Here is a 22237-nt window from a genome sequence, read left to right as displayed (position 1 = left end):
AGATTGGAACCGATGCATATCCCTTCGACGCAGAGGCAGGAGCCAATCAACGACAGCGTGTCTCAATGACGAGACAGCGCCTGCATCATAAAGGGGTTCACCGGCAAAATCTTCATCGTCTGGTCGGAACAGACGCATCAAGCCTTCGACGTCGAAACTTGCTCAATCCAGGGTACTTTTTCAGCGCAGCCTTAGTGAGTCTGAAGTCGGCCTGCACTCCATTGCTGTCGACCTGAACTTTGGATTTACCCCAGTCCAGGGTGACCTCAAGCAACCACTTAGTGCTATTTGTTTCTAAGCACTACTTTTTGAAAATTCTTAACTCCGTTTCGACTAACTACATTTTTGTCGTTTTGGTCTTGTTTTATTCATAAAAATACAATCTTTTTAATCTATTTTTCTAACCTGGTGTGGAGTATGTTTTTGATGTATTAGCTGTGTTACCTTGTGTGTTGCACAAATACTTTACACATTGTCTACTTAGAGGAGTCTGACTGCTCTGTGCCAAGCTACCGAAGGGTGAGCACAGGTTACCTTTTAGTGCGTCAAGCTTACCCTGACTAGAGTGGTGGGTAGCCCTTTCTCAGGGTGCCTAATCTGACAGCCAGATACCCCAATTCTAACACCTCCATACTCCTAATAGCCACACCCACTGAGCAGATCTCATAGATTAGCGGTCAGGGAGAAGGTAGACATTTGAAAGCTATGTGCAAGATGTCCTTCCTTAACATCTCTTGCATCCATCTGCCACCCATCTCCCCCCATGTCCAATACAACTAGAGCCCTGCCACTCTCCTTTTTCCACCCAATTAACAATTTCTGGTGAACTGCCACCCTCCTTCACTACACTCAACAATTAACCTCTGAAACACTACCTCAGCATCCTGACCCTTCCAACACAGGGCCATACTTTATTCTGATTGTGTCTCTGAGACACTTTCAGCATTCAGAGACATTCCCTCTCAAAGTTTGCAGTACCCATAGATGACAGGGGAGACAACTGTTGGTTGTTCCAGAGTACCATCCACCTTCTGCTGCCACCCTTGGGTCAGCAGAGACCAGAAAGGATTGGAAGACAAAAGATTGTCATCCACCATTTTAACACTTCTCTGGAAATAAGGGGAAGTGGATGATTAGCACAGACATCCACATCCAGTTTTGACTACTCCGACATCACAGTAATGCAAAAAAACGTTTGATGATCAGACTTTAAAGCAGTAAATAACGACGATTCGAAATTGGCATTGGCGATACTAGCTTCCAATACAAGCCACACACAAGGAAAATAGATATTTGTTACTATACAGCGATTGCACCCTTCCATTTCTTAATCTCAAAGACAGGCTAAAGAAAAAACTAGAAATGCATTGTAAAATTAATGGAAAGGTACGCATCTGATAAATTACTTACAACAGCCATGTAATGTAGCATCCGACCATCAACTTTCCCATCGTCAAATTGAGTCTTATACTGAGGTAGTCCTATGTCATCTAGCCATCCTAGGAATGGAGACAAGATTTTGATCAATAACATCCAAACCGTAATAAAATGTGTGTTTCTTTAACACTTTCTTTTTCCATATTATTCTTTTCAAACCAGTATCACATCAATATGATATCAGACATTGAGATCACTAAATATAGAAACTTAAATGCTAAGTATGGCTTTCCTTCTAGCATACAATTCTTTTATTGAATTGGATAATATGGTAAAGGCATAATATTAACCGAATAAAGTGAGATTAGAATATTAGAACAAACGTGGGATGAAGGGAGATTAAAACATTTGAATAATGTAGTTCTGGAATACAAATTGGGTAATATGGGATTGGACTAGGAATTTCCATATGAATGTCTCAATTATTCACCCTGTATATGCAACCTATAGCAGAAATCTTTCATGAAAATACCTTCTCCATTCATCAATATGTTGGAAAATGCCCAGCTATACCTTGTAGTGTTGAAGCTCTCAAACATACAAAGCTCTAAAGTTCTACCTCTGCAATCTAGCAGATTGGATGCAGTCAGCCCTTAAAGCAGAACCCTTAAAGAATGGAATTCCTACTCCTCTTCTCAACTGAAAATCCTTCTGAGTACAAAACTGACCTTGGCTATCCCTGATCCCATATGAAAAGTCACCTAGCTACAGCTTAAATATTTCACTCTAAATGACACTGTTACTAAACTAACGAAACAGACTTCCCATCAACTCCACTGACTCAGAAAAATGAACACTACTATTCCCCATACAGACCAGAATCTGCCCTCGTACTCACTCATCTGGATGGAGGAAATGTCATCCTAACTGGCCTCCCAAAATCTGCCACTTCACCTCTTGGAGCAATACAAGTTACAGGAGCAAGGAAATCAGATAACATCTAGTTCATCCTAAAACGTATTCACAGGTGACAGACTTCGAGTCGACATCAAGATTGCATACATCACACATAACGCAATGTATTTTGCCCCAACTCCTTATCTAGACTCCACAGATCACCAACGACAAATGAGGAGCAGAAATCACCTAACTTTGAAAATACCCACGATGATACGAGCCAAAATATCAAGGTACGATTACCTTGCCTAGCCCTAAATACTCAGAATAGAGATAGTTACTACGTATCCTATAAAGATAAACCCTAATCTTCTTGATTTCAGAAAAGACCTGAAAATAAATATCTTCGGTCTATACATTTCCAGTTGATCGCTTTACTATCGCCCCACTGTTCCTTATGAAACGTGCATTTCACAAGTTACTTGGAAGCGTTCCGCTGCCCAGTTTAAATACTTTAAAAAATACAATTAATTTGATAATAACGCATCCTTTGACTTGGACAGTCTTTCAGTTATTGAGAAAGAACACAGCCTAACCTGGACACTTTTGGAAATTAACATTCTCTTTTAAAAGTTGCTAAAAACAAAACAGAATTAAGAAATTAAGAAATCCTTACATTGGTAGAAACCGGATGCTTTTCAGTCACCCTTATCATCCCTACAACTCATGTAGTCCACCTTTCCATGTACTTTCATATATACATACATATATATATATATTCACTGAAAAAACCATGGGTTTCACACACGTTATAGTTAGGAATTAGCATTTAAAAAACCTTAGAAATTCAGTGAAAAAACCATAGGTTTCACACACGTTATAGTTAGGAATTAGCATTTAAAAAACCTTAGAAATTCAGTGAAAAAACCATAGGTTTCACACATGTTATAGTTAGCTGGACATTTTACTCGTAAAAAACCAATGAAATTCCCCCATTATAGTTAGTTCAGCTAACTATAACTCGCGCGCCCGCAATGCACTGCTGATGACGTCACATATTACATCACTCATGACATGGTCAGTGACATCACTCATGACATCACTGATGACATCTCAAATGACATCACTGATGACATCACTGATGACATCATCCAGTGAATGTGGGTTTTTCTGAAAATTAAATATGTTTTATATATGTATATCTCAAGGTCGATGGAAGAATAAATGGGTATATAAGTGTCTAAATGGATGATTTGTTTTTGAAAAATTGATTGTGTAACTGACTGATTAAGTGTATCATAGTGAATACATGGCTTAGTGAGTAATGTTTAAATATGTAAATATCTGAATCAGTCTCTCACTTTGTGTATAAGTGGCTGCATGGGTTGGTGAGTAGCTACATGGGTGTCTATATAGGTTATTAGTTGGTTTTTTGAGTATCAGTCTGAGTGTCTGCATGGTTCGGTGGGGGGTATTACGTAGTGCATAGGTGCATGAATGAGTGACTCACTGTTTGTATGTGTTGAACAGAGCATGTGTGCAGGACTGCATGGGTGGATGAGTGTGTGTATGGGTGTGTTAGTGAGTGAATGACTGTCTCAATAGTGTCTTTATGAGTAACTACATATGTTTAAAACTAGTATATGTGACTATTGGTGTATATATGTGAGTATATGTGAGAGTGAGAGATTGAAAGAGTTCCTGTATGAATAAGTATGTGTTTCTATAAGTGATTGTTTAAAAGACTAAGTATGTGTAAGTTTCCGTAGAAGTAAGTGTGGTGGTGTGTGTATAACTGTATATGCAAGTAAATGTATGTTTGATTCTTTATTAGCATGAGTGACTATGTGTGTGAGTTGCTCTATGGATGAGTGGCATTGTGTAACAGGATGTATAGGTGTATGAGTACATATGATAAGTGAGTACATGTATGAGTGACTGCATTGGACTGTTGGTGAATGAGTGGATGTGTATGTGGATCTTAGAATTACTGAAGAGGTTGTTGTAACTGTTATTGGTATGTCCATTGTTTTGTAAATTTTAGTCTCTATTTTTGAATGTGTGTGTCAAAGGTTATATTAGGGGAAGAGGAGGTCTGCCACTCTATCACAAGGATGATGTCATCAGTGATGTCATCAGTGATGTCATTTGAGATGTCATCAGTGATGTCATGAGTGATGTCACTGACCATGTCATGAGTGATGTAATATGTGACGTCATCAGCAGTGCATTGCGGGCGCGCGAGTTATAGTTAGCTGAACTAACTATAATGGGGGAATTTCATTGGTTTTTTACGAGTAAAATGTCCAGCTAACTATAACATGTGTGAAACCTATGGTTTTTTCACTGAATTTCTAAGGTTTTTTAAATGCTAATTCCTAACTATAACGTGTGTGAAACCTATGGTTTTTTCACTGAATTTCTAAGGTTTTTTAAATGCTAATTCCTAACTATAACGTGTGTGAAACCCATGGTTTTTTCAGTGAATTTGCAAGGTTTTTTAAATGCTAATTTTTTTTTTTCTTCTATTTTTTCTAACATATTTTTATTTTAATTTTCTTACCTTTTATAAAGACTATGATTTAATTTTTTTAATTCTTTAATATGTTTTTTTTAATATATTTTTTAAAATAAACATGTAAAATTTATTTGCAGTACTTTTTTTCTATTTTTTTTTAAAAAAATTTAGTACGCGTACCGTAAGCTCACGGTAAGCGTACGGTTTACGCAACGTCCGTAATTTTCCTACGCTGCTTGCGTATAGTTACGCAATTTGCGTAGCCGCGCGTACTCCGCGTGGGACGCGTACGCGTGTACGCTACACGCGCACGTTACGCGGAAGTGTCGGGTAGTGACTGTTATGCGCATGCGCGCAAGCGCGTGTCTTTTTTACGCGCATGCGCACTTTTGCCGTAAGCGTACCGTAAGCGTACGGTAGGTCATGTGATCATGAAACACAACTTTTGATTGGTTGAAACTACTTTCAGTTCTAGAACTCTCCTACACCACACCCATTCCCCTCATTTCTGCTTGTGATCCCTTGGGAGAAGGAGCTGGTTTGTCTTTGGGATACGATGGCAGAACAGCAGAGCTCTTCTGAGAGTGAGGCTAGCACTAGCAGCACTGTCTTGAGGCAGAGATCGAGGAAACAAAAGCCCTCTTATGTATGGGATTATTTTACTTTTCCTGAAGGCCAGCAAAAGGTAAATGCACCCTTAGTGACTTGTAAGCTGTGTAAGCGTGTACTTTCTAGAGGTAATCCTAACAGGAAGTATTCCTTTGGGAATCACACCATGAAGAGACACCTCCAGGATGTACACAGAAGGACACATGGTCATCTTTTTGGAGGTAACTCTTCAGAAAGACAAGCCAGTACATCCACAGCAGCTCAGCCTGGACCATCATCTGCAGGGCTGACTCCTTCTTCTGCAGGTCAGGTGAGCCCTTCATCTGTGGGGGGAGAATCTCCTTTTGCTGGCCCTCTGGAAATCAACCCTCGATTTCGGAAGGTTGATATTCGATGCACATTTTGTCAAGATCTAATTTGCTATAGGGAGACCAGTGTTTCCCTAGTGAACAACAAAATAGATCAGCACATTTGTCGCTTTGAATAATTTTCCCATGCTTCCTTTCCTCTGTCCCTGCATGAACACAACGGTTCTTTTAAGAGCCAACCTTATCTTTCATCTTTTTTTTACATATGTTTTTAAAAACTTTTTTTTTTTTTTTTTACCGTACGCGTACCGTGCGCGTACTTTTTTTTTATTTTTTAAAAAAAACACTAAAAATCAATTATCACATTACAAGGTCCTTGAGAGACTACAATTATTATTATTGACTTACCATACTCACTCAAAAAAATATTTATTCATTTGTTTTTTTAAAAAATAGCTTTAAAAATGGTTCTAGTTTTCGAAAATTTTCTATATGAATCTGAAAAAAAAGAAAAAAGTATTAATATTTTTAAAACATTTTATAATACAGTACACATATTTACATTTTTTTCCAAAAAATATTTTTGCCTTATTTTTGCTGTTTTCAGAATATATTGCATTTCACTATAAATTGTGAAAGCAATTGCATTCATCATTTTACAGCGGGCAAAAAAAAATAACAATCACAAAGATGGTAATAAAAAAGCCCAGAATCTCTTTTTACTTAAACTTAACATTATAGAAATGCATAATATTCTAAAAAAATATCATCTAATACCAATAGTTATTTCTTTAAAATACCGTCTGATATGTTTGTTTCAGAAGTATAATCACAATATTATATCTCAAATAACTCCACAATACATCTGATTCCATTTCCTTTAGGCCAAATAGTAATTTTAAAATTCTTTTTTTGTTTAATTTCCAATGGTAATCAAATAAAATTCTAAAGTTTAATTTGTCCAGATCTCACCGATTCTCTGTTACATTTTGGTTCACGAAAATTTTTGGAATAATTTATTAAGTCCACAATAGAATTGGTTACTTTTCCGCATGGCCAAATAGTAATTTTTTAAATCATTTTTGAAAAAAATTCCAATGGCAGTCCAATAACATTCCAAAATTTAAATTGTGCAGATGTTACCGATTATCTCTAAATTATTGGTTTTTCAAATTGATTTGCCAATTTGAAAGCACACTTACTGCTCTTTTTTTTTTTCGGGGCAAGTGAAAATCACTTTTACAGACTGACACATTATGAAACCACTTTTTTTGATTTATTTAAATGCACATGTCCAAACTGTTTTTTCAGACCACCACCATGTGTATTCTCGGTGACTGCCTACACTCCAGCAAGGGCAACCAGCCTTAGTGATGCTGAATGTATTTGCATTACAGACTGAAACCTGAAAACCCCACTCGCTTGTAAATACTGTGCATGATTATACATGGTAAGCAGCTGGGTGTGTGCTAAGAGTCTGCTTCTGCACCAAAAAATGGCTCCCCCTTTCCATCTAATGCAACTGTGAAATCACCAGAGCAATACGCAATAAATCTCTGCCTATAAATCCTCTCTGCACACAGAGTCATGTTTTCACATTAGTCCCAAAACGAAATTTCTTTGCCAATTTGAAAGCACACTTACTGCTCTTTTTTTTTTCGGGGCAAGTGAAAATCACTTTTACAGACTGACACATTATGAAACCACTTTTTTTGATTTTTTTAAATGCACATGTCCAAACTGTTTTTTCAGACCACCACCATGTGTATTCTCGGTGACTGCCTACACTCCAGCAAGGGCAACCAGCCTCACTGATGCTGAATGTATTTGCATTACTGAGTGCAACCTCAAACCCTTAAAGTATTCCTTATTTTTGCCAGTACACCTTAAATTTTCGTGAAAACATAGTCCATATTATTTTACATGTTCGTCACATTTAAATTTCTCCCAAAACACAAAATGATAAACACAACTTCAACAAAAGGAATTCCAATGCTATTATTCATTTCTTAATTTACCATATACATCCCCTCTCAAACTCTAAACTCACCTTTAAAATTAGTTAGTTGTGAAAGAAATGTGGCACTCAAACAGCAGATTATCAGAGCCAGGATCTCTGTTCTGTTCACCTCTCTCCTCTCAGTAGAACCAGATAATGGCAAACTTTCCCTCTATTTTTCCACACATATACATGTAAGTTTCAAATCTCAGTGCTTCCCCCTTTTTTTCAAATGTAATCACACATTTCTATTGGTTGAAAACCAACCCTTTTCCAAAAGTACCCTTCCCCCAACTTGACTTCTGCCTAGTACCCTTCCCCCAACTTGACTTCTGCCTGCTACCATAGCAACAGCTCATGGAACACTGCTGTGTGGAGTTAGGTCAGAAGTTCGTCACACAATGTTTCAATTCCACAGAGCAAGAGTGCTTGACTTTTCAAACCTAACAGCAAATCCATAGTACTGTTCTTTGGTTACACATTTTTTTGTACCAATACAAAACATGCTTCTATTAATTTACACATACAGCCTAGTTTTTATTCTAGAATGGTATGAAACAGCCAATCAGTTCTTTTTGTTTTGAAAAAAATATGTATGCCTCCATTTCCAAACTGTCTTTCTTTTCATATTGCCATTCTACTGAAAGACACCTCCTGAGTGCATCCAGATCTCCTTTGAAGATGTTCACAGTGTGGATTGTAGGGCACAGCTATGTCTTCTGGAGTGAAAAGTTTGCAGAGAAAACAGATATGGTGAGAGACCTTGCTTTGCCAAATGTAGACATTAAATGGATTGGTCAGAGAGGGTTAAAGTGGCACCAATTGATGCCATTGGTGAAATCCTTCATGCAAATCCAACACCCTGACCTCATAATAGTGCACTGTGGTGGCAATGACCTAGGCACTTTGACTGGGGTAGGTCTGGAAATGCTTATGAAGGACACCTTTGCACAACTGTTTTCACTTTTCCCTAAAACTGCCTTTGTGTTTTCCAACATATGCCAAAGGCAAAAATGGAACTGGTCCAATCATTTCTGTCCACAGATTGACAAAGCAAGAAAGCACGTCAACAAATCTGTTTCTGCTTTCCTCCGTGACTATGGTATGGGTGCCATTTACCACAACAACTTGCGTTATGACATGCAAGACATTTATAGAGGAGATGGTGTGCACTTCAATGATGAAGGGAACAGAGTCTTCCTTTTGAACCTTAGACTCTGCATCGGTACTTACTTGTAGGTACCGCTAAAAAAATGACTTCATAAACACAACAGCTCTTTTTAGAGCTCCCTAATATCTAAACTCTTAAATCTGCTTTTCATTTATTTATTTTTATTTTTTTTACCGTACGCTTACCGTAAGCTTACCGTACGAGTACCCCGTGATTTTTTTAAAAATCAATAAATGTTTTTTTTGTACTTTTCTGTCCTTCTTTGACCCCCTTACAAATGTTAGGGGGTCTGTAACTCTCCTCATTGCCCCCTTTTCTTGTTTTCACTCTTTTTTTCAGAGTGAAATACACAAAATGGCGGCCGCCGCTTCCTGGTTTCGGCCGATTCGAATGTTTACTAAGATCTAAGAGCCAATCAGAATCGCGCTCGCGCACGCCACCGTACGCTTACGGTAAGCGTACGGTAAGCGTACCGTAAGCGGGCTCAGATATATATATTGATTTAAAGGCTATTTTCTCAGAATCTACTGAACAGATTTACACCAAACCTACAAAAGGCACTTCCTTGACCTAGGGACTACCTCTCTGCCAAATTTCGAGTAATTCTGTTCAGCCGTTCGGGCTGTAGCTCGTTCTAAAGGTCCTATGGAAAAATGCATGGGAAAAACGCGTTTTGGGACCCCCCTTTTATCTCAGCCCCCGCTTGACGGATCCCCCCGAGACTTTCAGGGTAGGAGCGGAGCGTAGCGCCCCACCTATTTTGAGAAATTCGCGAGGATTCATCGACCGGCGCCAAAGTTATTCAAAATAGAATGTTGCGGATTTCCTATGGAAAAGGGGTCCTAACTATAACTACCTACTGGCGACCGCCAGTAGGTAATATATATACACACATATATATATATTCACTGGAAAAACCATAGGTTTCACACACGTTATAGTTAGGAATTAGCATTTAAAAAACCTTGCAAATTCACTGAAAAAACCATAGGTTTCACACATGTTATAGTTAGCGGAAATTTTACTGATAAAAAACCAATGAAATTCCCCCGTTATAGTTAGAGCAGGAAACTAACTCACGCGACCGCAATCCTCTGCTGATGCTAATACTGTATTTAGACACTTATTTGCTCATGTCTTCTTCCATAAATTTTTAGCTATACATATATTACAAATATTTTTTTTTCATAAAGACACATATGTCATCAGCAGAAGATTGCGGTTTCGACCGATTCGAATGTTTACTAAGATCTAAGGGCCAATCAGAATCGCGCTCGCGCACGCCACCGTACGCGTACGGTAAGCGCACCGTAAGCGCACCGTAAGCTGGCTCAGATATATATATTGATTTAAAGGCTATTTTCTCAGAATCTACTGAACAGATTTACACCAAACCTACAAAAGGCACTTCCTTGACCTGAGGACTACCTCTCTGCCAAATTTCAAGTAATTCTGTTCAGCCGTTCGGGCTGTAGCTGTGTCTAAAGGTCCTATGGAAAAATGCATGGGAAAAACGCGTTTTGGGACCCCCCTTTTATCTCAGCCCCCGCTTGACGAATCCCCCCGAGACTTTCAGGGTAGGAGCGGAGCGTAGCACCCCACCTATTTTGAAAAATTCGCAAGGATTCGTCGACCGGCGCAAAAGTTATTCAAAATAGAATGTTGCGGATTTCCTATGGAAACGTGGTCCTAACTATAACTACCTACTGGCGACCGCCAGTAGGTAATATATATATATATACAGTGATCAAGTTAACGGGGTTTACGAAACGCGCCGGTTGTTCCTAAACTGGATACTCTGTGAAAATAAACGAACTGGAAAAGTTAATTTCTGCGAGTGCTGTTTCCTTAATCCCTTACTCATAAGGAATTTTTGTGAGATATATATTTATTATATACTGGCGGTCGCCAGTAGATAGTTATAGTTAGGACCGAGTTTCCATAGGAAATCAGAAAATTCTATTTTGAATAACTTTGGCGCCGGTTGACGAATCCTCGCAACATTTTCAAAACTAATGGGGCGCTCCGCTCAGCTCCTACCCTGAAAGTCTCGGGGTGATTCGTCAAGCGGGGGCTGAGAACAAAGGGGGGTCCCAAAACGCGTTTTCCCCATGCATTTTCCCATAGGACCTTTAGTCGAAGGTACAGCCCGAACGACTGAACAGAATTACTTGAAATTTGGCAAAGAGGTAGTCCTCAGGTCAGGCATGTGCCTTTTGCATATATGGTGTCAATCTGTTCAGTTGTTCCTGAGAAAATTGCAGTTAAAAGTACATAAATATCTATAACGTGCGCGAGCGTAATTCTGATTGGTGGTTACATGTCAGTCAACATTCGAATCGGTTGAAATCAGGAAGTGTCGGCCGCCATTTTGTGTGTTTTGTGTGTGACAGTGAAAAAGAAAGGTGGAGAACGTGAAAAGGGGGCAGGGTAGAGAGTTCCTGACCCCCTAGCCTTTGTCAGGGGGTCCCTGAAGGACCCCGATGAGTGAAAAAAACATTTTTTTTTTCCAAAAAATCTCGGGGTGCGCACGGTGAAAAACCTTAAAAAACATTTTAAAGGAGCCATTCCATATTACAGGATACAGTCAATCTATAACTATATACATAGGTAGCGTATTGTAAAATAAATATATAAAAAATATAATACATACATAACTTAGCATTTAAAAAACCTTACAAATTCACTTAAAAAACCATAGGTTTCACACATGTTCTAGTTAGCTGGACATTTCACTCGTAAAAAACCATTGAAATTCCCCCGTTATAGTTAGTTCAGATAACTATAACTCGCGCGACCGCCACTCTATCACAAGGATGATGTCATCAGTGATGTCATGAGTGATGCCATTGACCATGTCATGAGTGATGTAATATGTGACGTCATGAGCAGTGGATTGCGGGCGCGCGAGTTATAGTTATCTGAACTAACTATAACGGGGGAATTTCAATGGTTTTTTACGAGTGAAATGTCCAGCTAACTATAACATGTGTGAAACCTATGGTTTTTTAAGTGAATATATATATATATATATTGGTTTGGACCCCAACATCGCAAAAAAAATAAATGTATGGGGATTCCGGTGCAGGTAAAGGCAGAATGAATTTCCTACAACATCGCCCATTGCAAGGCAACAACTTTGCAAGCACACAGCGCACTACATGGTCCAGCATGCCTGTAATTCTGCCGAACGAGGCGCCCACCAGGGGGCAATAACTTTATAAATCGGCAATTATCGGCGCTGTTTGTTTCAAAACGCTACAGCTTCCCTCAGATGAAGGTCAAAGATGACCGAAATGCATAAGGAAATGCCATGGAAATAAATGCTTAGGATCACCGGATGGAGTGCGGCTCATTTCTTTCTGTTGCAGAGAGGCTTTATATATATATATATATATATATATATATATATATATATATATATATATATATATATATATATATATATATATATATATATATATATATATCACACATTTGTAATCTCCAAAAAATCCGTAGAAACGAAGAATGGAAACCACGCAAATCCAGGTAAGGCACAATTGTTGTTAATTTATTATCAGCCGAGTTTCACCAATCTGACGCGTTTCGGGCATCCGCCCTTGCTCACAGACAGTCAGTTGGATAAAATGTGCCCCTTAAATACTATAAGGTATTTCATTGGTTACATTTTTTTCACTATTTTTTTTTTACACCATGTGACTTTAAAAAAGTGAAGACACACTATTCAGAATTACATTAGTCTGTTTTCCAAACATATACATTTCAAACTTAAATGTATATAAATAATTAAATAACAGGTTTAAATCCAAAATACCATAAAACATTCATCAAGTGCTCAATTGGTATCAAAACAAAAGTTCTTATGCATATAATGCAAATTTTCCAAAAATGTATAACATGATGGTATCAATGTTCGATTGACTGTGCAAATAACGCAATAAAGTGCAAATATATCAGATTAAAATTCATCATATCAAAATGTGCAAACTACGCAAATATGTAAACACAGGAAGAAAATTGTGCAAATTATGCTAATTTTATGCCTAACCATACATGTTGTACTAAAATTTGTCTAATATACCTGAAAGTATAATATATGTTATCAGAACACAGAATATAATGTGTGAAGCACTTGAAATGTTTGAAATTTAAAATCTTATAAAAACAAACACTATAATTGAATTTAATGTTAATATTGATTTTTAAATCTGGACAGACACATCACTGAATCTATGTCAAATACAAAAAAAAGTGAAAAAACATTTTGTGTATCCCTAATTTGTGCGATTAAGCACACATAGGAAAAAATAAAATGTAAAATAAAAGAAAAAGAGGAACAAATGGAAATTCATAATATCATTTTTACATGATATGTTGTTTTTACGCGAAAGCGGTCATGGCAATACACTCTAAAATAAATCTGACCCAAAATTTGACATGTCTTAAAGAAACACATGCAGATCCTCCATTGTATTTAGCCCATTGGGAAATCTGCTGTCTAATTTTAAAATGAATTCAGACTCTAATCTTCTGAGCATTTTATCCCGGTCACCCCCTCTCTTAGTTTTTGGAACCGAGGCGATAACAAAATAACTGAGGCATTGCAAATTATTGTTATGACAAACTTTAAAATGCCTTGCCACCGGATAAGACGCATCATTATTTACAATAGCACGTAAGTGCTGAAGAATTCTAACATGTACTGGTTGCCGGGTACTCCCTACATATCTGAGATCACAGGTACACGTTAATATATAGACAGCAAATTCAGTTTTGCAATTAAAAGATCCATGTATATTAAGCGGATCAGGGCTAAATGGTGTGCAATACTGGGTGGTGTTTTTTCCAAATTTGCACGCTCTGCATGGAAATAAATGCTTATGATCACCGGAAGGAGTGCGGCTCATTTCTTTCTGTTGCAGAGAGGATATATATATATATATATATATAGAATATGCTACTTACCAGTATGCATCTGTTCTTGGCATGTAGAGCTGCAGAGTTGTACACTTAGCATAGATCGCCATCTGGTGTTGGGCCCGGATGTTTGCAGTTTGTTTTTGTTCTTTGGACAGTCTTTGGAAGTCACGAGTTCGGTGACTCCTCCATCGGTCCGTACTGCGTATGGGCTTCGGCTCCATCCTCAGATTGTTTTTCGCCAACAGGGAAATGATGGAGCGTAGTAATAACAGTGAGAAACCCATGTGTGTTGTATCTAAATAAGATGGACTGGAACGGATACAGGTAGCCGGGGAGGCGGGTGGGCGTGTACAACTCTGCAGCTCTACATGCCAAGAACAGATGCATACTGGTAAGTAGCATATTCCGTTCGAGGCATATAAGCTGCAGATTGTACACTTAGCATAGATTATATAGCGGCGACCACCGGTATCCGTTGCAGCGGTTTGAAAAAGTGTATTTAGTACAGCCTGGCCCACACTAGCTTGTTGCTTGGAATGCACGTCTACACAGTAATGTTTTGTGAAGGTGTGCGGTGTTGACCATGTGGCTGCTTTGCAGATGTCATCTAAGGGTATGTTCCCTAGAAAAGCCATAGAAGCCCCTAACTTTCTAGTAGAGTGGGCTTTAGGTGGAACAGATAATGTTCTTTTTGCCTTTTGATAGCAAATTTGTATGCACTTTACAATCCACCTAGCTATCCCTGATTTAGAGATGGGGTTGCCTTTATGTGGTGGAGAGAAGGAAACAAACAATTGTTTAGTTTTCCTGAAGGGTTGTGTTCTCTTTATGTAGTACAGTAAAGCCCTTTTAACATCAAGTGTATGTAGAGCCCTTTCCGCAACAGATTGAGGTTGCGTGAAATAAACAGGTAATTCCACCGATTGATTGAGATGGAAGGGGTAATGACCTTGGGGAGAAACTTTGGATTTGTACGAAGTATCACTTTGCTGTGATGTATTTGTAAGAAGGGTTCCTGTATAGTGAACGCTTGTATTTCACCAACCCTTCTAAGGGAAGTGATAGCTACGAGGAAAGCTGTTTTCCAGGTGAGGAACTGTAGCTCACATTTATGCATTGGTTCGAAGGGCGGACCCATTAGCCTTGTAAGAACTACATTTAGATTCCATACAGGGGAAGGTGGTGCCCTGGGAGAAATTACTCGTTTAAGGCCTTCCATAAAGGCTTTAATAGCGGGCACTCTGAACAGTGATAAATGCTGTCTGTTTTGTAGGTAATCAGCAATCGCTGCTAGGTGTAGGCGTATGGATGAATATGTACAACAAAAAGAAGGAGAGTAAAGGGTGGGCTATTTTTATTGAGGTCCTGCACATAAGCCCCAAGTATTAACACAAGCGAGAGATGTGCAGTTCCTACAGAGTGAAAAGTCTGGAGGAAAGGAGTTATCCGAAGTCAGACTTACACCTAGTGAATGTGGTACCACCGAGAGCTGTAGTAGTGTGGTGTACCACGGCTGCCTGGCCCATGTTGGAGCTACCAGAACGAGTGTGAGGGAGTGCTGTTGTAGCTTCCTTACCACTAATGGAATTAGCGGGAGAGGTGGAAAGGCGTATGCAAATTTGCCTGACCAGTTCATCCATATCGCATTGCCTTTGGACAATGGGTGTGGGTATCTGGCGGCGAAGCTTGGGCATTTTTTGTTTTCGTGGGTGGCGAAGAGGTCTACCTGAGGATGCCCCCACTTGTGGAAGAATGGGCGAAGAACTTGTGGATGCAGTTCCCATTCGTGTAGTTGTTGCGTTTGTCTGCTGAGCAGATCTGCCATGGTGTTTTGTACGCCTGGAACGTGCTGTGCCAGGAGAAAGATGTTTTGAGGAATTGCCCATCTCCATATGCTCTGGGCTAAGCGGGAGAGCTGGGGAGAGTGTGTCCCCCCCTGTTTTTGAATATAATACATTGCAGTCATATTGTCTGTGCGAATGAGGACTGCTTTGGCTGAAATCTGTTTTTGAAAGGATTTTAGGGCTAGAAAGATCGCCAAGAGCTCCAGATGGTTGATGTGGAGCGACTTTTGCTGTGGCGTCCATAGACCTTGCATTGTGAGGTGTAAGAGGTGCGCTCCCCAGCCGGAGAGCGATGCGTCCGCTGATAGAATCACCTGAGGAACCGGGTCCAGGAACGGCCGCCCTTTGGAAAGGTTTGTGGTGTTCCACCACTGCAGAGAGTGATGGGTGCGGCCGTCCACCAACACCAGATCCGTCAGCTGTCCTTGGGCCTGGTTCCACTGTTGCGCTAGGCACTCTTGAAGTGGACGCATGTGGAGTCTTGCATGGGGCACTATGAAGATGCCATCATCCCTATGAGCTTCATAAACACTCTTGCTGGAAGAGAGTGCTGAGGAAGGAACGTTTGGCGCAAGGCTTGTATGCTTGCGATTCTGGCTGAATTTGGATAGGCAATACCTTTGGTCGTGTCTATTTTGAGAAGTTGGCCTGATGTATGATGTCACTAGTTCTAGTGCACACCTTATATCAGTCCAAATACCCTTATGGTGATTGGTTGTAAAGTCAACCTTATAGACCAGCTATCCTAGTGGTAGCATGGACAAGAGCAGTCTTAGGCTAAACTCTGAATGGCATGTGAAGCCAGCTGTGATACCATATATAATCCCTTGAATACCAAATGAAAGGACACCACAACAGATATATATATATAAAATAAAGTGTATTTATTCTAGTCAAATCCTCAGCACTCTTTATGAGATTAGAGGTAAGTACAACACAGTCTTATTTAAGCATACATTAAGTCACACAGGTAAGTAATACAGTTAGGCCCTAGGGGCCACGCAAACCATATACTAAAGAAGTGGTATAAGGACCACTGTCACGGAAATAGAATAGGCCTAGGCCTAGGGAATCGCTGGGGCTACACTATACTACCAAAGGTTAGGAAGTGGGAGGCCCACGGGATTCGTGTGCAGAGTGAAAACACTCACGCGTAATGCGTAAAAGTCAATAGCAATAGTACAGTTTAGAAATCGATAGATTTAGGACACTTCCGGAGTAGCTAGGAAGTCGAGACTGGAAAACTAGACACTAGGATAGTCACTATCCTGATGAGCACCGGAGTACCCAAGTTACCTAGCCCACAGGCTGCGGGTGCATAGGGGTGAAGTTGCGTCGGTTTTCGTCGTTGACTCCTATGGATGCCTGAAGAAAGATGCTGACAGTCAGTGAAGAGTGTCCGGTGGATCCCAAGGCTGGGATCAAGAAGAGAGGAGACCTGCAAGCAGAAGGGACAGAGTCAAGGTCACTAGCCAGTGACCACGTGGAACCAGGAAGGAACCAGGCGATGTCGTGAAGATTGCAGGTGAAGGTGAAGCTTGTCGCTGCAGCCAGGAGGACCAGGAAGCATCGAGGACGACCAGGACCAGGAGGCGAGCTGTCCCACGAAGGCTCTTGCTGTCGGCGGCGTCGAAGTTGGACTAGGACTCACCAAGCCTTGGCAAGCGGAACCCACGCAGAACGGAGGACTTGCTTCTGGTGCAGACCAGGAAGGTCTGGGGTGCTTTTTTTTTTCAAAGGAGCAGCAGCCAGTCTGGAGGAGCCAAACCAGCGATGAAGATTTCAGGGTGCGTCGTCACAAAGGCCACTAGCCAGCGGGCAAGCAACCGGACAGACGCGGCAAGCAGGAAAATGCTGAAGGGCCCCACGCAGAACTCGTGGAGTGTGAGTGGCTGATCTTCGGTGCAGATGGTGCTTGGGGGTGGGGCTTCTCAATCCCCGGTGCACAACTTCGAGGGTGCCTCAGAAGCTGCGCTTGAAGATACTAGCCACTTTTCCCAGGTAGCCGGTCCCACGTCGCTCGTCGCCTCCACGGATCTCAGCTCTGCTGTGGATGTGGATCAGGGTCGGAGAAGTCTGGAAGTCAAGGCTCTGGTCGGGCTCTGCAGTCGGTTCCTCGTAGAACTTGGGCAAAGCAAAGGGTAGTCTCTTGATAGTGCCTGTTTGCACAGGGTAGCCACTCCTTGGCCACAAGGGAGATTCTTCAGTCTTCTTCTTTCGTCGAATGTCGAAGGTCCAGAGTTTCTGTTCAAGTTTGCAGGTTCAGGATAATCTAAAGTCTTGAGGCCCAACTCCCACTCTTATACTAATCTGGGGGGCTGGGATACCTGCTAGGTCACGCCTTATGGGTGGGACCTGGGAGGGGGTGGTTACACCCACTTCCCTTTGTCCAGTTTCGCGCCAGAGCTGGGGCTGGAGTGCCCCAGCGCCGGTTTGAACTGGACTATGCAAGGAACACCTTGTGTGCCCCAGGCATGTCTCATTCCTTTCAGCCCACCCTGCCCCAATACACTAAAGGCTGTCTGGGGAGGTGCTAGCACCTCCCCAAGCAGGAAACCTATTGTCCAGGCCTCCCTGGCTGGGATCACTCCCAGCTGCAGGAGGTCAGACTTGTGTCGTGGCAGCAGCATCCATTTTGTGATGCTGAGGCTTTGGTCAGAGGCTAACAGTGAAGTATGATTTTAACATGTCTTTCCCTCTAGAAGGGGGGAATAATATCCTCATGTCCAGAAATGGTATGGGGGTATTATTCCACAGTGTTAGACACCTTACACGACATGTTTCGATAAAGCCAAACCATAGTTACCATAACCGTCTAAGATTATAAGGCACTTTAAGAGTATATGGTAGGCTATATCATAGAACAGCTATAAGGACATGGTTCCGAAAGCTGCAGACAGGCTCAGCTCATGCTAGAGCCCCATCTCACATGTTACCAAGCACTCTGCCTCCAGGATTGTTAAGGCCTGCCATAGGAGTGACTGATAGGTACACATGTGTCTATATGCAAGTTAGGTATAGGAATACTACACCTAAGCAAGGGGTGATTACACGACCTTGCCCCAGCTGAGTGATCAGCCAGTTGTGTCAAAATGGAAGGCCAGGCCAGGGGTGGCATAATACATGCTGCAGCCCCTGGTAGGCCTAGGGTACACCTATGCCCTGGGTACCTAGGGTACACTGTACAGGGGCCAATAAGGTGATCCTATCCAAATGGGATATGCACCTAAAGTACATAGTATTAATTTAGAGAGAGAACAGCAGGGCTGTGGGTCTGATTAGCAGGCCCACAGCCACATATAAGTCGAAAACCAGTAAAGCAAAAGCAAAAAGTGGGGGTGAACATAGAAAGCAGACCCTACTCTCCTACATCTATAGTGGCCCCGAGATATTGCTTTGTGTGAGATGGTAGGAGGTGGGACTTTTGGTAGTTCACCGTGAAGCCTAGCTGGTGGAGCAGTTGGATGGTGCTGTTGGCATGTTGCACGCATTGGTTGTAGGACGCGGCTCTTATGAGCCAGTCGTCTAAGTAAGGGAAGACGTGAATACGTTGACGTCTGAGGTGTGCTGCTACAACTGCTAGGCATTTGGTAAACACCCGTGGTGCGGTGGTGACCCCGAAGGGGAGAACTGTGAACTGGTAATGTTGACCGTCCACCACAAACCTGAGGTACTTCCTGTGAGAAGGGTGTATTGGAATGTGAAAGTATGCGTCTTTCAGATCCAAGGTAGTGAGAAAGTCTCCTTGAGAGAGGAGCGGGAGGACTTGTTGTAGGGTGACCATGTGAAAATGGTCTGAATGTATGTATGCATTTAGAGGCCGGAGGTCCAGAATGGGCCTCAGGGTCCCGTCTTTCTTTGGTATGAGGAAATACAGAGAGTAGACCCCTAGATTTTGCTGATTAACGGGACCTGCTCTATAGCGTGTTTTTGGAGGAGGGAGAGCACCTCCTGTTTGAGCAGTGTGGAATGTTCTTGAGACTTTGGACGGTGCCTTGGTGGGATATTGGGTGGGGTAGATGTTAGCTCGAGACAGTACCCTGACCGAATAATTTGGGTCACCCATTTGTCCGATGTTATGGATTCCCATGCGTGGATAAAGTTTTGTAGTCTGCCCCCGACCGGAGTGGGATGGTCTGGGGGGAGCGGAGGGAAGTCATTGTGCGGGCAGGGTGGCAGAACGGGTGGTGTTAGTTTTGCCCCTGCCCTTATTGTTGTTGCCTCTGTATCCACCCCTTTGGTAGCCCTTTGAGAAGGTATTTTGAGGAGGGGACTTGTAGGAGGTAGAGGCGCTATCGGTGGAGTAGCCTCTGCCTGTGCCACGAAAGGATGAGCGCCGAAAGGAGCGTTTAGGGGTTTGTGATTGTAATGCCCCCATAGACTTTGCTGTGTCTGTGTCCTTTTTCATTTTTTCTAATGCTTCGTCTACCTTTGGCCCGAAGAGATTTTGTTGGTCAAAGGGGTGATTTAGTATGGATGCCTGGACTTCTGGCTTGAACCCTGAGATCCTGAGCCAGGCATGACGACGAAGCAGGACACTACTATTTATGGCTCTAGAAGCAGTGTCGGCTGCATCGAGGGCACATTTGATGGAGGTGTTAGTAATTAGCTTTCCCTCCTGTATCAGGTCATGAGCTTTACGTTTGTGTTTTTCCGGGAGGTGCTGCATAAGAGCCTCAAGCTCCAAGCTCATCGTAGTGTGCTCGGTCATAACGCGCAAGCAGCGCTTGTGTATTCGCAATGCGCCAGATGTTCGCGGCTTGCGAGGCGGTGCGTTTACCAGACGCATCTAGAAGTTTGGATTCCTTATCTGGCGGTGGGGCCTCGCCTGAGGACTGGGAGTTAGACCGCTTTCTAGCTGTGGACACAACTAGGGAATCTAAGGGAGCAGGGCCCTTAATGTATGTAGGGTCTGTGGGTGCCGCCTTGTACTTTTTTTCTATTCTAGGGTTTAAGACCCTGGCCCTGACAGGGTCTTTGAACACCTCTGCAGCATGCTTGGTGACACCCTTAAGCATGGGCAAGATAGCTGTGGACTTGTCCTGAATATCAAATGTATCCAGTAAGAAGTCGTCTTCCACTGGTTCACTATGCATTTCCACCCCATGGTAGTGTGCTGCTCTCTGCACTAACTGGTGAAACCCTAGTGAGTCCTCTGGGGGAGATGGCCTGGATGGGTAGAGGTCGTCCTGAGGCACATCCGGTATGTCAGGGTTTTGGTAATCTTCCCATGGGTCTGGGGTCCCCGGTGGAGTGGGGTCCATTGGGGCGTCCGCCGGGTCATAATCTGGATCCCCGTAATCCGGATCTGGGGACGGGGTCGGGGAATGATGAGGCAAGGGTGGCGGAGACCTGGGAGGGGGAGGAGGTGGAAGAGGAGGAGGAGGTAGTGGGGAGGGCACTCTGAGAGGAGATGTGGCAGAGTCCTTCCGCTTAGGCGGTGGAGGAGGAGCTGGCGTGTCAAGACGTCTTTTCTTGACAGCTAAAGTCAATAGCCCAGTCTTTGGATCCTTAGATAAGGTCTTTTGATAAGTATCTGGTGTAAAAAGGTCCAGTGGCGCCGAATCGTCCGCTGGCGCCGATGTTTTCGGAGCAGAGGATTTTGGTGGTTTCTCAGCGCCATGCCTTTTTGGAACCTCCGGTTTTTTCGGCGTCGAGGTAGTCTTCGGCGCCGGAGCGTCGGTGCCGAGGGATTTGTGTTTAGTCGGCACCGAGAGTCCAGGCTTCGGCACCGGTGGCTTCGGAGTCGAGCTGGGCGTTACTTTCTTCGGTGCCGAACGGTGTTTATCGGCACCAGGCGTCGGCTGGCTCGAGCCCGAGCTGCCGTGAGACTTGTGAGGCTTCGACACCGGGCCCGAAGGTGGGGTGATAGAAGCTGCGTGCTTGGTTTTACCCAGGCCTGCCGGCGAGGGTGTAACCTGAGTCTCTTTGGTTTTGGGCGCGGGGGTGGGAGGGGGTAAAGTACTCACGACCCTCTGCGCCGGTGTGATGTCCTCCACGTCGGAGTCGTCGGCCTCGGAAGCGCTGACGACGTCTTCCTCCTGCTCGGTGTGTTGTTGCCCCGAAGCTCCGGTGTCGTCTCCGAAGATGTCCGGTGGAGCCGCGGTCGATGAGTGCGCCATGGTGCGTCGAGCTCTTCGATCCCGGATGGTCTTTTTTGACCGAAAAGACTTACAGGCGGGGCAGTCTGTAGCCTCGTGTTCTGGGGAGAGGCAAAGGTTACACACCTGATGGAGGTCGGTGTGGGGAAATTTAGACCCACATTTTGGGCACTTTTTGAACGGAGTCCTTTCCATCGGCCGGGACCGGAGTCGAGGAGGGCCCGAAGGCCGGTGCTCATGTGCGGAATGGAGAAAAGTGCCGCTTCGAGAGATGAAGATTGATGAAGAAACTCGAAGAACGAGGATTTTCCGTCGAGGCTGGAACCGTAGAAGTTCGAAGCCGGAGCACGAAGTATCACATCCGAGCCCGATGGCGGAAAAAAACAATCTGAGGATGGAGCCGAAGCCCATGCGCAGTACGGACCGAAGGAGGAGTCACCGAACTCGTGACTTCCAAAGACTGTCCAAAGAACAAAAACAAACTGCAAAC

The 22237-nt window shown here is 42.8% G+C and overlaps 1 protein-coding gene across 37 annotated transcripts in view; it reads right to left on the bottom strand.

The window, feature by feature from the left end:
• The window catches only part of PPFIBP1 (PPFIB scaffold protein 1), a 1024139-nt gene that overhangs the window by 328386 nt on the left and 673516 nt on the right, over positions 1–22237 (bottom strand). For all 37 annotated transcript variants that reach the window (XM_085652838.1, XM_085652839.1, XM_085652808.1 and 34 more), the window contains one exon: positions 1411–1499. In XM_085652838.1, coding sequence (XP_085508964.1) covers positions 1411–1499 — 89 coding nt within the window. The remainder of the gene's footprint in view (positions 1–1410; positions 1500–22237) is intronic.

This window comes from Triturus cristatus, chromosome 4_1 (genome assembly GCF_964204655.1).
Source record: "Triturus cristatus chromosome 4_1, aTriCri1.1, whole genome shotgun sequence".
Lineage (NCBI taxonomy): Eukaryota > Metazoa > Chordata > Amphibia > Caudata > Salamandridae > Triturus > Triturus cristatus.
The sequence above is the reverse complement of the archived record's forward strand: the minus strand, read 5'-3'. Positions and strand labels throughout refer to the sequence as shown.